Source organism: Candida tropicalis (genome assembly GCF_000006335.3).
Source record: "Candida tropicalis MYA-3404 genomic scaffold supercont3.9, whole genome shotgun sequence".
Taxonomy (NCBI): Eukaryota; Fungi; Ascomycota; class Pichiomycetes; order Serinales; family Debaryomycetaceae; genus Candida; species Candida tropicalis.
Window position 1 is genome coordinate 115,090 of NW_003020061.1, and position 14,838 is coordinate 129,927.

General features: G+C 34.9%; 6 protein-coding genes across 6 annotated transcripts; 4 read left to right on the forward strand and 2 right to left on the reverse strand. All coding sequences in view use genetic code 12, as the record gives it.

Moving 5' to 3' along the window:
* Window positions 1-299: 299 nt before the first annotated feature.
* CTRG_05621 (uncharacterized protein) lies at window positions 300-1,175 on the forward strand (the record flags this gene model as incomplete). Its single annotated transcript, XM_002551277.1, has 1 exon — window positions 300-1,175. One exon carries the CDS (start codon window positions 300-302, stop codon window positions 1,173-1,175), a length of 876 nt encoding a protein of 291 aa, XP_002551323.1.
* An 886-nt stretch (window positions 1,176-2,061) lies between these two features.
* UBI4 (ubiquitin) lies at window positions 2,062-2,961 on the forward strand (the record flags this gene model as incomplete). The annotated part of the gene is made up of 1 exon (XM_002551278.1): window positions 2,062-2,961. The coding sequence occupies one exon, from the start codon at window positions 2,062-2,064 to the stop codon at window positions 2,959-2,961; it is 900 nt and encodes a 299-aa protein (XP_002551324.1).
* Window positions 2,962-2,975: 14 nt separating this feature from the next.
* CTRG_05623 (ubiquitin family protein) lies at window positions 2,976-3,209 on the forward strand (the record flags this gene model as incomplete). The annotated part of the gene is made up of 1 exon (XM_002551279.1): window positions 2,976-3,209. The coding sequence occupies one exon, from the start codon at window positions 2,976-2,978 to the stop codon at window positions 3,207-3,209; it is 234 nt and encodes a 77-aa protein (XP_002551325.1).
* A 284-nt stretch (window positions 3,210-3,493) lies between these two features.
* On the forward strand, window positions 3,494-8,944 carry ECM29 (Ecm29p; the record flags this gene model as incomplete). Its single annotated transcript, XM_002551280.1, has 1 exon — window positions 3,494-8,944. The coding sequence occupies one exon, from the start codon at window positions 3,494-3,496 to the stop codon at window positions 8,942-8,944; it is 5,451 nt and encodes a 1,816-aa protein (XP_002551326.1).
* Window positions 8,945-9,017: 73 nt separating this feature from the next.
* On the reverse strand, window positions 9,018-10,574 carry GCD2 (translation initiation factor eIF2B subunit delta; the record flags this gene model as incomplete). Its single annotated transcript, XM_002551281.1, has 1 exon — window positions 9,018-10,574. The coding sequence occupies one exon, from the start codon at window positions 10,572-10,574 to the stop codon at window positions 9,018-9,020; it is 1,557 nt and encodes a 518-aa protein (XP_002551327.1).
* Window positions 10,575-10,836: 262 nt separating this feature from the next.
* On the reverse strand, window positions 10,837-14,745 carry CTRG_05626 (aminophospholipid-translocating P4-type ATPase; the record flags this gene model as incomplete). The annotated part of the gene is made up of 1 exon (XM_002551282.1): window positions 10,837-14,745. The coding sequence occupies one exon, from the start codon at window positions 14,743-14,745 to the stop codon at window positions 10,837-10,839; it is 3,909 nt and encodes a 1,302-aa protein (XP_002551328.1).
* Window positions 14,746-14,838: the final 93 nt, after the last annotated feature.

The window sequence follows — 14,838 nt, forward strand, 5'->3', positions numbered from 1 at the left end:
TACCAGACGGGTTCGTGAAAATTTTAAGAATACAAAAAAAAAAGTAAAAGAATATAAGAATTATTTTTTCTAATTTTTAATAAAAGAAAGCTCATCTTCAACTTAATCTTCAAGTATAGTTTTGTTTATTCTAGTTTGTTGATTTATCAAGTTCATTCCTTCTGTGCACTGAAAAAAAAAAGCCAGCTTATTTTCACTTATATTTCCCCTCCATCTTGCAGTTAGTATTATTTTTTTCCCGTTTCATTTCGCTCTATCCGAAAGACTACCATTAAATCGTATCGGTCATAATAATTCCAATGCCTTTTATACAATCATTAAAAAACCTTACTTCTTCCACTGAGTCCAAAATCAGAACAGCAACCAACCAGGATCCGTTGGGTCCTTATAATAGCGAGTTGACAGAACTTGCTAGGCTAACATTCAGCAAAAAACACTTGTCCATCATCATATCTGTTATCAATAAGCGTCTAAAGCCAGTATTACAATCCCACACTAATAGTGCTTCCATCAAAAGATCAAACTCATCAGTAGCACCACATGGAACTCACTATAGCACACCAAGAAGATCTAACACCATATCTGGCGCATTACGCAGCCCATCTCAAAAACAAGTGTTGGATGATAAAACATATCTTAGTTTGTTGAAAACTTTAACTGTGATTTTATATATTTTGCAAAATGGATCTGTCCAGTTCATAGATTGGTTGCTTAAAGATTACCCTAGAATAATATCTCCTCTTTTAGAAATGCCTTATCCATCAAAGTATAAAGATTCCATTAGACATAAAATCCATAAAATCATATCCTTATTGGAAGTACCCGAGAACTTAAACAATTATAGGGTAAATATTCACAAATTGAGAAGTGATATGTTGGTACCGGGATTGAAAAGAACAAGCTTGGATGGTGTCGATTTGTTACAAGTAGAACAAGAATTCGAACCAGCTCAACTGATTTCTTCTCCCCGTATTCGTCCTACTACACCACCAATATTAAGGTTGAAATCGATTCATGAACATCATAATGACGAATCCGGTGACCAAGATTCTAACTACACTTTAACCAGTCAATCATCTTCTCCAAGTTTTGCTGCCTCAACTATACCAATCAATCATAAACAAACAAACGCTTCAACAGTGAGTAATCCTCATCAACTATCGCCAATATTTTGAGTCGATTTTTATCTTCTTTTTGTTAAAAAAAAAACCTTTATCTACGACGTTGATGAATAGTTTTTATCATATTTTCTTTTTTTTTTTTATTTTATTTTAATATTTCATGGGACTTTTATTCTTTCATTTCAATCGTGTATATGACTAATGCTTTTATTTAATTTTTATTTTTTTAATATTGGTTTCAATATATGGATATCTAATTTCAGTACAATTCAATTTGTAAGCTAAACTTTTTTTTCTCCCTCTCTTCTGATTCTCACCTCGGAGGTTATTGCCCAGTGCAACACATACCACGTGACCTGTGAATTTCTTTTTTTTTACTTTTTTTATTTTCTGACTTACCCCTATTTTTTTCATTTATAATTCTGCTTTGTGTATTGCGAAAGGCTGACCTTATCAATGGGGGAGGATTAACACAATACCTTAGTAACAACATCATCTTTGACGATAACACTTGTTTAATGGGACCTTTATTTAATAAAGGTCATGTGGATTCATCAAATACCGCCTAGGGATGTCATCGTATAATGATGGTAAAAATTTTTTTTTTCTTATGCTCTTATACTCTAAACTCAATTGCTAACAAACTTCTCTCTCTGTTTGGATTGGCAACTATAATGGTGTAACATTGGCAGGAAAGAAAATCGCTCAATTAAAAAAAAATAAATAAATAAATAAAAAAAAAAAGAAATTTCTTTTTGTTTCTTTTGTGGTCGTGCAAAATTGCTGCTTGTCGATAGAGAATCGTCCAACAATCTGTATATAAATAGAGTGGCAACACACTCCTTGAACACAATTTTTTTTTTAGAATTCTTCTCTTTTTCTTTCTTCTTTCTTTTCTTTTAATCATCTAATTAACAAACTTATTAATCAACATATCACAATGCAAATTTTCGTCAAGACTTTAACTGGTAAAACTATCACTTTGGAAGTTGAATCTTCTGACACCATTGATAACGTCAAATCCAAAATCCAAGATAAAGAAGGTATCCCACCAGATCAACAAAGATTGATTTTCGCTGGTAAACAATTAGAAGACGGTAGAACCTTGTCTGACTACAACATTCAAAAAGAATCTACTTTGCACTTGGTCTTGAGATTGAGAGGTGGTATGCAAATTTTCGTTAAAACTTTAACTGGTAAAACTATTACCTTAGAAGTCGAATCTTCTGACACCATTGATAACGTCAAATCCAAAATCCAAGATAAAGAAGGTATTCCACCAGATCAACAAAGATTGATTTTTGCTGGTAAACAATTAGAAGACGGTAGAACCTTGTCTGACTACAACATTCAAAAAGAATCTACTTTGCACTTGGTCTTGAGATTGAGAGGTGGTATGCAAATTTTCGTTAAAACTTTAACTGGTAAAACTATTACCTTAGAAGTCGAATCTTCTGACACCATTGATAACGTCAAATCCAAAATCCAAGATAAAGAAGGTATTCCACCAGATCAACAAAGATTGATTTTTGCTGGTAAACAATTAGAAGACGGTAGAACCTTGTCTGACTACAACATTCAAAAAGAATCTACTTTGCACTTGGTCTTGAGATTGAGAGGTGGTATGCAAATTTTCGTCAAGACTTTAACTGGTAAAACTATTACCTTAGAAGTCGAATCTTCTGACACCATTGATAACGTCAAATCCAAAATCCAAGATAAAGAAGGTATTCCACCAGATCAACAAAGATTGATTTTCGCTGGTAAACAATTAGAAGACGGTAGAACCTTGTCTGACTACAACATTTCAAAAAAGAATCTACTTTGCACTTGGTCTTGAGATTGAGAGGTGGTATGCAAATTTTCGTTAAAACTTTAACTGGTAAAACTATTACTTTGGAAGTTGAATCTTCTGACACCATTGATAACGTCAAATCCAAAATCCAAGATAAAGAAGGTATTCCACCAGATCAACAAAGATTGATTTTTGCTGGTAAACAATTAGAAGACGGTAGAACTTTGTCTGACTACTACATTCAAAAGGAATCTACTTTGCACTTGGTCTTGAGATTGAGAGGTGGTTTTTAAGCTACAGTATATGTTTTTAAGTAGTTTAAGTATTATCTAGATTATTACAATGTTATGATTATGGAAATGCCATTGATAAATTTCCAATATGAACTTCAAATTAATAAACTTGTAAATAACACATTTAATTGTTGCAGATCAATTGTTTTAAGGTGGCGCCGGATTTTTCGTGTCTGTTTTTTTTCCTTTGCCGCCACCAATATTTTTTTTTCTCTTCTTTTCTCTATTGATTTTTCCATAGTGAACTACACTTATCTTTTCATAAACTATTCAACTTAGATACCATGGCGGACCAGGAATTGGCATTGGTTAATAAGGTTGAACTTAGAATTGCATTAGCTGAAGATGATAAACTGTTTGAGAATGCCTTGAACTTATATCTTGCGCCGGTCTTATTGAAATTGGCAAGTCCCCACGCAGCAGTTAGACAAGCAGTGCTTAAGATTATCCAACATGTCATTCCAAGAATAACTGCAGCACGATCAATTAAACTCCCGGTTGATAATCTTATCCAACAAGTCAAATCCCCCAATGTTGCAGGAGATCTGAATTCCGTAAGACTTTATTCGACATTATTTATATCCAGAGGTGTTGACAGATTGAGTGTTGACGAACAGAAAAGCTTAATCCCAAGTGTTATTGAAGGAATTCATAGCTATCCAAGAGGCATATCAGCTAGAATGTTTAACATATTGTGCAAACTATTGAAGAATTGGAAGCCACCAATGAAGGGAACAACAGAATTTGATGATTTCAGATCGTCATTTCTTGAATTTGATAAAAACCCAACCGATGAACAGTACCTTTCTATGATTATTAGTAAATTCATGATGCTATTACCAGATTCCAACAATAAAACTTCACCAGGGATGAATATCCAAGATAATACCTTTTTCAACTCAGATGCTGGTGTTACTTACAAAACAAGAGACGACATCTTCAATGTGAAACAAAGTTTGCTTGAGTTTGCAAAAGTGGGGTTTTCAGCAGAGCAGTTAGCATTGCCATTGTTGATTTCTTCCGCTGACCCATCATCATCCATCAATGAGTCTTCTGAAATTGCATTTAAAAAATTGGGCATTGATTTGGATAAAGTAACAGTTTATGGTGGTGTTTCACTCATCAAGCACATAATTTGCTTGTTTCTTGGTGAAGAAGTTCCAGTCGCTGATTCAAACCTTCAATGCAAGATTCTCCAAGTTTTGATCAAAAGTAGTAGTGTGGATTCGCAAGATAAGATAGCTACAGTTTCCCTTAATTCCGACAATGCTAGATTGAGACTGTTGGCTATCCAGTTTATCAGAAAACTTGGGCCAGCTTCGGGTATTGGTAATGACGATGACTTTGAAAGGTTCAATGAAGATATAGCCCATCAATTAAGGAACAGTATACTAGCAGATGGCTGGCCAAGTATTGAAGTTTCAAATGGAACAAACTATCTGAAAAGACTAAATGATGTACAATCGAAATATGAAGCGTTGGGCGAAATATTAAAGAATCATCCAAAGATTTTCTACAATGATTGGTCATTCTTAGAATTTCTTTTTGACTCATTGGCTGGAAATTCTCAGACTTCGGAATTGATTTCATCTATTCAAAATGCACTCTCAGGATTGACAGTACACTTGGTTGGACTTTCGGAAGATAAGAAACTTGCATTGAAGAATTTGATTAGAAAACACATCAGCAACAATGCAGCGAAATACATCGCTATCAAATATGTCAACTCTGCTTACCCATTTTCAGATCCAGAGGCAAGATATTTGTCGATATTAGGAACTTCGAAGAATAATGCACCACATACTATCGAAGAGGCGTTGAATGGATTGCACCCATACTGGTTTAACATCAACCAAGTCAGTAATACGACTGAATTCAAGTCGACTTCGTATTTGCTAGGTCAAGAGTCAATCGTGAGGTTTCCTTCATTTTCAGCTTTTGTTGATCGACTCAATAAGGAAATCGAAAGGGCAAAAGACCAACAGCAATCAGCCATTTTCCAAGCACTCCCTAAAGCAATCGAGTTTGCAGAACAAGTTTTAGTCATGCAAGCCATTGAAGGTAAGGATACTGTTGTTATTCCAGACCAGGATTGGTCAATTAGATTAGAAAAGGCGATCGAAATGAATGATACTGTTAGAAAATTATTGATTTCCAAAATGAAGGAAGAAAACTTGCAAAAAAGTATCTTTGAACTTTTAAATATTTGCATTGAAGGATTAATTGGCCAGTTTAAAAACTCTACTGGGGTGGTTTTAGATACGACATACTCATTGATTTTAGCTAGATTGATTTCATTTTCATCTGGTCCAGCTGTTGCGTTGTTAATTCCTAAGGTTTCCGAGTTATTGGAATTGGTTGATACTCATACATTCGATGATATTTCGTTATCCCGAATTTGTAAAGCTATCGGTATAATTGCAAGTCATCCTAACAATACTGATGAAGATGTTCGTGCTTTGTTGAATACTTTGGTAAGCAATCTTTCATATCAAAAATCGAAATCGAGAGTTTTGGTTGTATGCTATTTAATCTCCAGATTGACATTAAGAGATAGGTTGAGTTTGATTTCAGGCAATGAATTATCCACTATTTTGCAGACTCTTGAAGGAATGTTACTCGACGCCAGTTTTTACTACTTGGCATTAGATGCTATATCACAGCTATCGATGTTTGGTACTTTGGGACCAATAATTAACCCAGAATCCAAACCATTTGTTGAGAGATTCAAAGAGATTATTCGAATTAGAGTTAAGAAGATTGATGAACGTTCAGTGTTAGCCCTTGGATATTTAACTTTAACTGAAGAGAAGTCATCAATAGATGAGTTGCTGATTGACGAACAAACCATATACAACACTTATGTGTCCAAACAAGTCGAATATATTTTCACATCTGGAGAAGCACTTGTCTTAGATGCTGCAGGTTGGGAGTCCCAGTTGTTGAACAAGCAATTAGATATTCCTGATGAGACAATCAAATATGTGCCAGTAAATGCATCTAGAGTTTCAGTCTTATTGAACACGGTATTGGCAGCCTGTGCTAACACTCAACCATCGTTAAGAAAAGCTGGTTGTATTTGGTTGTTGTCATTTGTTCAATATTGTAAACATTTGGAAGCAGTTCGTCTGCGAGCTTCTGAAATCCATGTTGCATTTATGAAATTTTTAGCCGACAGAGATGAGTTAGTTCAAGAGTCCGCATCCAGGGGGTTGGGATTGGTTGATGAAATGGGTGATTTTGATTTGAAGGAGACTTTAGTTAAATCATTATTGAAATCATTTACACAATCAAACACAACCAATTTCACTTCAGGATCTGTTGAACATGACACTCAGTTGTTTGAACCTGATTTATTAAGAACAAACGAGGGATCCGTGTCTACATATAAGGATGTTTTAAATTTAGCCCAAGATGTCGGTGATCCTAGTTTGGTTTATAAGTTTATGTCCTTGGCTAAAAGTTCATCATTGTGGTCATCAAGAAAAGGTATTGCGTTTGGATTGGAGTCAATTTTAGCGCAGTCATCTTTAGATAAATTATTAGCCAACAACCAACAATTATCTGACAGATTGATTCCTAAGTTGTTCAGATATAGATACGATCCAAATTTGGGTGTTTCCAAGTCTATGAATGATATTTGGAATTCCTTGATTAAAGACACGTCGAAAGCGGTTGAAGTGAACTTTGAAAAAATCCTAAATGAATTGTTAGCTAGTATGGGTAAGAAGGAATGGAGAACTCGTCAAGGAAGTACTGCTGCTTTGAATGATTTGTTACAGATGGTAGAATTAGACAAGTATCAAAAAAGACTTGATGAAATTTGGACCATGAGCTTTAGAGTGATGGACGACATTAAAGAAAGTGTTCGTAAAGAAGGAACCAATTTAACTAAATCATTGGCGACAAAGTTTACCAGAATATTGGAGAAAAATTCTGGTCAATCCCCAAGAACTGATTCGTTGTTACTGTTCTTGATTCCATTTTTACTAGGAAACAAGGGGTTGTTATCCGATTCTCAGGAAGTTAAAGACTTTGCATTAGATATGCTTATGAAATTATGTAAGTCCGGTAATAAGAGCATGAAGAAGTATGTTCCGGAATTGATTGAACATTTCATCAATTTATTCTCAAGTTTAGAGCCAGAGGTTGTTAACTATCTAGTTTTAAATGCCAGTAAGTATAACGTTGATCATAATGATATTGATGCTAAAAGAATGAAGAGTGTTGGCCATTCTCCATTGATGGATGCTATTGACAAATTGGTCAATCAATTAGATAATTCAAATTTACCCGACTTTATTAATAAATTGGAAAGAGCAATCAAGAAGGGGGTTGGTTTGCCTTCGAAGGTGAGTGCTGCCATGGTCATTATGAATATGGTTACCCATCATTTACAATTAATCAAACCGTATGGAGACAAATTATTGCTAGTAACTATGGAACAAATAAATGACAGGAATGATACAATTGCATCTAGTTACGCAGCAGCTTGTGGGTATCTTTGTCGAGTTTCTAAAGTAGACACTATAATCAAGTTATCGAAGAAAATAACTCAAATGTATTTTGAAGGTTCAGAAGCTGGTGACGAGAGATCTAGAATTTTGGCTTCAATTGCCAGTGAAAATGTTTCCAAATACGCTGGTGATAAATTTGAACCAGTGAGTTCGGCGTTCCTACCAGTTGCATATATTGGTAAATTTGATCCGAACAAACAAGTGGTTTCTAATTTTGAACACGAATGGATTGAAAATACTAGTGGTGGGAATTCGGCTATTAAGTTGTATTTGGTTGAAATTATTGACTTGGTTAAGAAATACCTCAAATCCAACGAGTTCTCTATTAGAAAGACTTTAGCAAAAGCATTATCGAACTTGTGTTTGGTTATCGATAATTTGAATCAATTTTCAACTGCCATTATTGAGGAAATTTTACAGCTCTTAATAGAGTCGAATAAGGGGAAGTCATGGGACGGTAAGGAGTTGGTATTTGATTCTTTGATTTCATTCGCTATAATGTCCAAGTCGTACATTAATCATCATGAGAATATTGGCGAGGCTATCAAAAAGACTGTCACTGTTGAAATAAAACGAAGAAACAAAGCTTATCAAAAACAAGCCATTCTCACATGTGGGAAATATATCCACCATTTCCACGAAGATGACGAAATGGTAGATTTGTATATTGAAATAATGAGAAAAGTATTGGATGACAAGTATGAAACCACTGATGATGACGATGATGATGATATGGAAGATGGTGATGCCAAAAAATTAAATGCCAAAGAAAATATTGAATGGGAGGAAAACAAATTGAAAGTGTTGCAGAACCTTTCTGTCGCATTCTACACTACCCCAGATATCAAATTTGAATTGTTTAAATTCACGTTTGAACAATTGATTGAGATGTTTAATTCCAAGATTATTGAAAACACATGGAGATCCAAGTTACAAACAACTGAAATATTTAAAAAAATATTGACCGAAATCGACGATTCCAACCAAAAGGTTGACACTAAAATTCTTGTTGAAACATGGAATTTCCTTAGACAGCAATGCTTAGTTGCTGACTCTATTGAAAATGTCAAGATTCAATTTATTAGATTATCTAAACAATTAAGTGACTATGTCACTAAAATTGGTGAACTGGCTCCGGTAATCAATGAATCACTTGATGAGTTTTCTGTAAATGAAACTTCCAATGTTGTACTTACTGAACTTAGAAAGAAAAGATAGATCTGATGGGTTACACTAAAAAAAAAAGTATATATTATTATTATTGTTATTATTATTATTATTATTATCACTACTACGTATTCTTGTATTCTCTTAAAATAACAGGCACTGATGATGGAGGTAATGCACCCAATTCGGTGATGATTTTATTGATGTATTCAGGTGGAGTTAAATCATACAATATATTTACAACACTCAAGTTTGCAATTTCTTTCCAGTTTTCTAATGAACTGTCATCTCCTTCTTTTTCTTCTTCTCCGGATTGGTTACCCTTGCCGGACTTTTCTGGAGTTTTCTTTTCTGGTTGGGTTTCTTTTAAAAATTGTTCTAAAGCAAATGATTTCTTTGCCGATAATTTCATACAATCTATATCTTGGATTAAATCATCAGCATCTCCTAACTCATTTGTGGTGATAGAATCCAATTGAACTTTTTCGGAAAATTTAATAGATTCACAACATGTTAAAACAGGAATGTTTCTTGTATGACACATCATTGCAACCAACGCAGTACCAACTCTTGAATATAATCTACCATTTGATAACATGGCATGTGCACCTAAAAATACACAATCTACATCATCCAATAATGTAGATGACAAGGAATTAATCAATGCATATTGAATACTTATGTGATTTTTGGTGATAGGAATCTTAACATGTGCAGTTTTGCTATTAACAGATGCAAATTCATCTGGTTGGTCATGATTATCTTGATCATCTTCCAAGTATGTATTAATCAAATTTCTAACCATTCTCTTACCTTCAAATAATGGTCTTGAGTCAACAACAATCAAGTTGAATTTCTTATTTTGTTCGAGAACACAATACTTGAACAATTCTTCTAAAACTTGAGAGTGTCCATAAGTCAAGATTGTTGAACCATTTACAATATGTCTAGATGCACTATCGACAATTAATGTATCTGATAATTCAATTTTTTCTTTAATAAAATCATCAATTTTTGTGCATAGTGTCTCTTTAGCTTGTGCTTCAGAAGTATCGATTGATATAACTGAGATTTCTTGTTTCAACCACCTAATTGCATTACCCATGGAAACACTTAATGGACGTCCAGTCTTTAAATATTCAATTTGATTCGACAAATGAGCTGTTAAATGTCTGGTTAATGTAGTATTCTCGGGAGTAGAATAATCATGAACAACTTGTTTGAAAGCCAACAACATATTTTTTAATCTTGAACTTGATCCAACAACTTTATAATTTGAATACTTTAAAGTCAAGGACAAAATAGCAGGATGAACAAGATTTGAGATGGCATTTGATGATGGAGCTGCAGTAGATGCATTTCTTTGTTCTCTAGTTTCCAAATGTCCAAACACAGCAGGGACATTACGTTCTTCACGCTTGGTTCCTTGAGATGACTGTTTCTTCAAAGATGCATTTGACTGTTGCTGTTGCTGCTGTTGTTTCTTCTTTTCAATCTTCTGTTCCGCGAGTTTCTTTTGTTGTTCTGGACTGATACCATTAGCTTCCTTTTGAGCTGCTCTCTTGGCTGCTTTTTCTTTCTTCTTTAATTCTTTCAATTCTTTGGCAGAAAGTTTCTTTACGCCACTGTCAGCCGATTGAGGAGCTGCTTGAGTCAGTTCTTTCTTTTCAGGTTCGGCCATGATTTTCTATGTGCTTATGGTCACTTGATGATGTCTGAGGTTGTAAAATGCAATTACTCAAAGGAAAGAAAAAATTTTTTTTTGCTTAGGAAGGAATCAATTATGGTCGTGCACAATATACGAAGATTCTGGAGTGCAAAAACGCGAAAGGACATATAAATATGAAAAATAAACCCTATATTTGTTATATAAAAAAAAAGTCTACTTAGTTTGTTTTATACACAACATATTACAATCTAAAATACATATATAAATGAATTTACTAATTGGTTTCAGATAATTCACCAAATGCACCTCTCTTTTTAGTGGTATCATATAGTCTGACAATCTTATCTTGGTCTTGACCTTCAACTTGAGAAAATGCAAAACCTCTTTGTTTTTTGATTCTTTGAACCTGTCTGACTTTTCTGATTGCTTTTTGAAATTGCTCCATTCTTGGTCTATGATCTTGAATATTATACTTTTGAATTTCTTGAACATAATGATAACTTTCTGGACTGTATCTTCTTTTGAAGTATTTCCAGGCAAAGTCACGCAACAAACACAATGCTGACACCCCAAACACCATGGACCAGAAAACAATTAATGGGTAGGTCATTCTTAATACACCTCGATACTCAGTAGAAACGTTAATCATTGGAGCGATAGTGGCGTATGCTGGAAACCAACCTAACCATAAAAGGAATGAACCCGGAATTGCAATTAAGGTAAACTTGGTCCACATGGTGACAATCAATGCAGCTTTACCCAAGGCAGTTAATGTACATGTAGTGTAGACAGCCACACCCCATGACCAATTATCAGCTGTTTGTCCATTTGGAGAAACGTTCATGTATCTGTAGATGAAAAACGAACACAAGAAGATAACTGCAGAATGATAGAATCCATTCAAAATCCAGGTCCAGAAAACTGCAACATTAAAAAATTTTCTTTGTTGACCCAATTGATACAATTGTGGATAACGGTCCAATAATCTTGCACTAACAAATTGATCGAAAACACCCAATACAAATGGTGGCAAGGAAGTAAACAACACATTATAGAATGTCAAAGTCCAAGATTCAGCAATTGATTGACCAGAAAATCCATTGGTGAAAACAAACCAAAATTGTGTCATATACAACGCAATATTCTTGTAAAAAGAGTAAAGAATTGCATTTGAAAGTCTTTGATAAGACCAAGCACCATGAACTAATAACAACTTTCTCAAATACTTGAATTGACCAATAGAAATATCAGCACTTCGTGCTGCTTGCATACCTTCCATACCACTTATACCAACACCAACATGGGCAGCTTGGATCATCGACACATCATTTGCTCCATCTCCAATGGCAAGTAACAAAGACTTTTTCTTCTTTCTTTTAACCATTTTAACCACAAGTGCTTTTTGTAATGGGGACACACGACAACAAATCACCGCACGACAACGAGAACCCAATTCGATAAACAAATCCTCTAAATCAGGCTCTAATGCGTATCCTAAAGAATGACCATCAATAACCAAAGCTAGTGAAGATTCCAAGGATCCGTCTTCGATATCAAATTGGTGCTCCTGTATAGCTGTGAGCTTCTCTTGAAGATTTAATCGTGTATCTTTCTTCGTTTCTTCATTAATAATTAACAAGTTCATGTCTTCAGAAAGTAACTTACAAGACATACCAATGTTGATAGCAGTTTCTTGTCTATCACCTGTTAAAACCCAGATTTTAATACCAGCTTGTTGTAACGTGTGAATTGTTTCAGGAACTCCATCTTGCAATTTATCTTCAATAGCGGTTGCTCCTAATAAGAACAAGTCCTTTTCAATCAATTCGGCTGCTGCGTCTAATTTATCACTACGATCTTCCAAGGAAGTGGAAGCTTTGTAGTAAGTTCTTGACCATGAATCGTACTCTTCATCAGAAATAATACGTGAGGCAATACAAAGCGTACGCAAACCTTCTGCCGCAAAATCTTCCAAGTGTCTTAAAGTAGCATCAACAAATGGCTGTGGCTCATCTTGAGAAAGTCTTTCTAAAATAACAGTATCGGCCCCTTTACAAAACAAACGAATAACCCCATCAGGACAACGGAAAATCGCAGACATTCTCTTTCTTGTTGAGTTGAACTCACAAATATTCAACAATTCATATTCAGATGTACTTCCAGTTAAAGTATTTTCAATAGTAACCCCCTTAGGTCTACGAATGATAAACTTATAACCCAAATCAGCTGCTCCTTGTACCAAAGCACCTTCATCGGGAGAAGCTGCTTGGTACTTGATTTTGTCGTCGGTGACTTCAGGGATAACAGTGTGACAAGTACTCAATAATGTTAAAAACTCATTGATAATTGCAGATTGCTGGGATGAAGTATTTCGCAAATCTTCTTGAAGTTGATCGAAAGTATGGAACCCAACCTCAATACCATCAATCATTTGCGCATGTCCATCTTCGGGGATTTCTTCGATATAACATCTTCCTCCAATTGTACAGGACTTGAACTCCATGACATTTCTAGTTAAGGTACCAGTTTTGTCACTGAATATATAGTTAATTTGACCCAACTCCTCAACCAATGACGAAGTTCTAACCCCTGTTGGGGTATCAGTCTCTTCATAGTACATATCCAAATCACTTCCTATCATAAAAGCTTGATAATACTTGATCAATTCAACGGTAACAAATAATGAAATTGGCACCAAGTTAGAAAACAAAATCCAGTATGTCAACAAATCTTGGAAAAATAATCTTGACATCGAAATACCTTCCAAATGCAAATATGATAAATCATCACCATCTACTTTTGTCTTGATAACATTACCAATTGAAGAAATCAATGCGAGCACGATCAAAACCCCAAACAAAACCAAAATTTGCAAATTAATAATTCTCTCAACATCAGTACGTTTGATTGGTGCCGCTGTGGCATTACGCATTAACTTGGTTTCATGACCTGTAAAAATGACCACGCCATTAATCCATTGGGTGTTTCTTAATGTGGCTCCTCTAAGTAACATTTGTTCTGGACTCAATGGAATATCGTTACCACGACGGAAGTTCTTCAAATTGCCTTCATATGTATACAATGATGAGTTTGGCTGTTCAGATACAATTTCAGCACCATTTAAATCTCTCACCAAATCATGAGGATTAACTAAATGAGCAGTTTCTGTTTTGGCTTGTTTGATCTTTAAATTTGTTTCCCCATCTAAGTTTGCAGTTTCAATATAACACAACCCTTCTGGTTCAGAAGAACTCAATAAAATCAAATCGGCTGGAAATGGCTCTTCATTGGCCACTTGCACAACATCACCAACTTGAACTTTGATCCATTTCTTCAATTGAAAATTACCTGTGTTTGGATCCAAAACTAGAACTTTAGTATTGTTTAACTCTTTGTCTGCATTAGCACGCTTAATATCTTCAAGGATTTCCTTTATTGCCGCAACTAATAACACCACGATCAAGGTACCAATAGTGGTATATCGGTTTGTTGGTGACACATGAGGAACTTGTTGGATAATGGAAGTAAATAAGAAAAACAAATTAGCATACTTGCTAAATTGTTCAAATAAAAATTTGGGTAAAAAGGTAGCAAAATTATACTTTGTTGTCGATATATAGTTCCCATAGTATCCAAAATGGGAATTGGCAGAATGGTTCATGATAAATATTTCTCGAGGTTCTTTTGATTGTTGCTTTGCATGCCCTGGTGGTTTCCCTGTAATCTTACTCTTGACCTTTTGGAACATATGTGTGATATCGAAATCGCGTTGCTTTTCTTCTTGACTTTGCATATTTATATAGTCCCCACTTTTACCACTTTTAAAAAAGCTACCTTGATTATTAGGTGTATTGGCTGTATTCAATAGCGGGACTTGTCGGTGTTGGGACGACGATGCATACGATGTGTTGGCTAGATCATTTCGACCATAACCATAACCATGGCCAGCTTCTTGACCATCATCAACATCGTCATCAGAATCATCCGATAAGACAAACTGATCCGCAAATGGATCATTGACTGTATGCGCATGCTGTGGATAAACACGGTTGGGATCAAAATCTGTATACGGGTTTGTCTCTAGGTCCAAATCAATAAGGTTACTGTGACCATTACTATCTGAAAATGGGTTATTATCATCTGACTCGGTATTCCTGTCTCTATTATTGTAATTATTTGACATGGTTAATTGTGCTTAGTGGCAAACTCACAATGTCATAAAACTCAGCCTTGACCACTTTGAAAAACCAATGAGTTGTCTCTCTCTCTCTCTGTT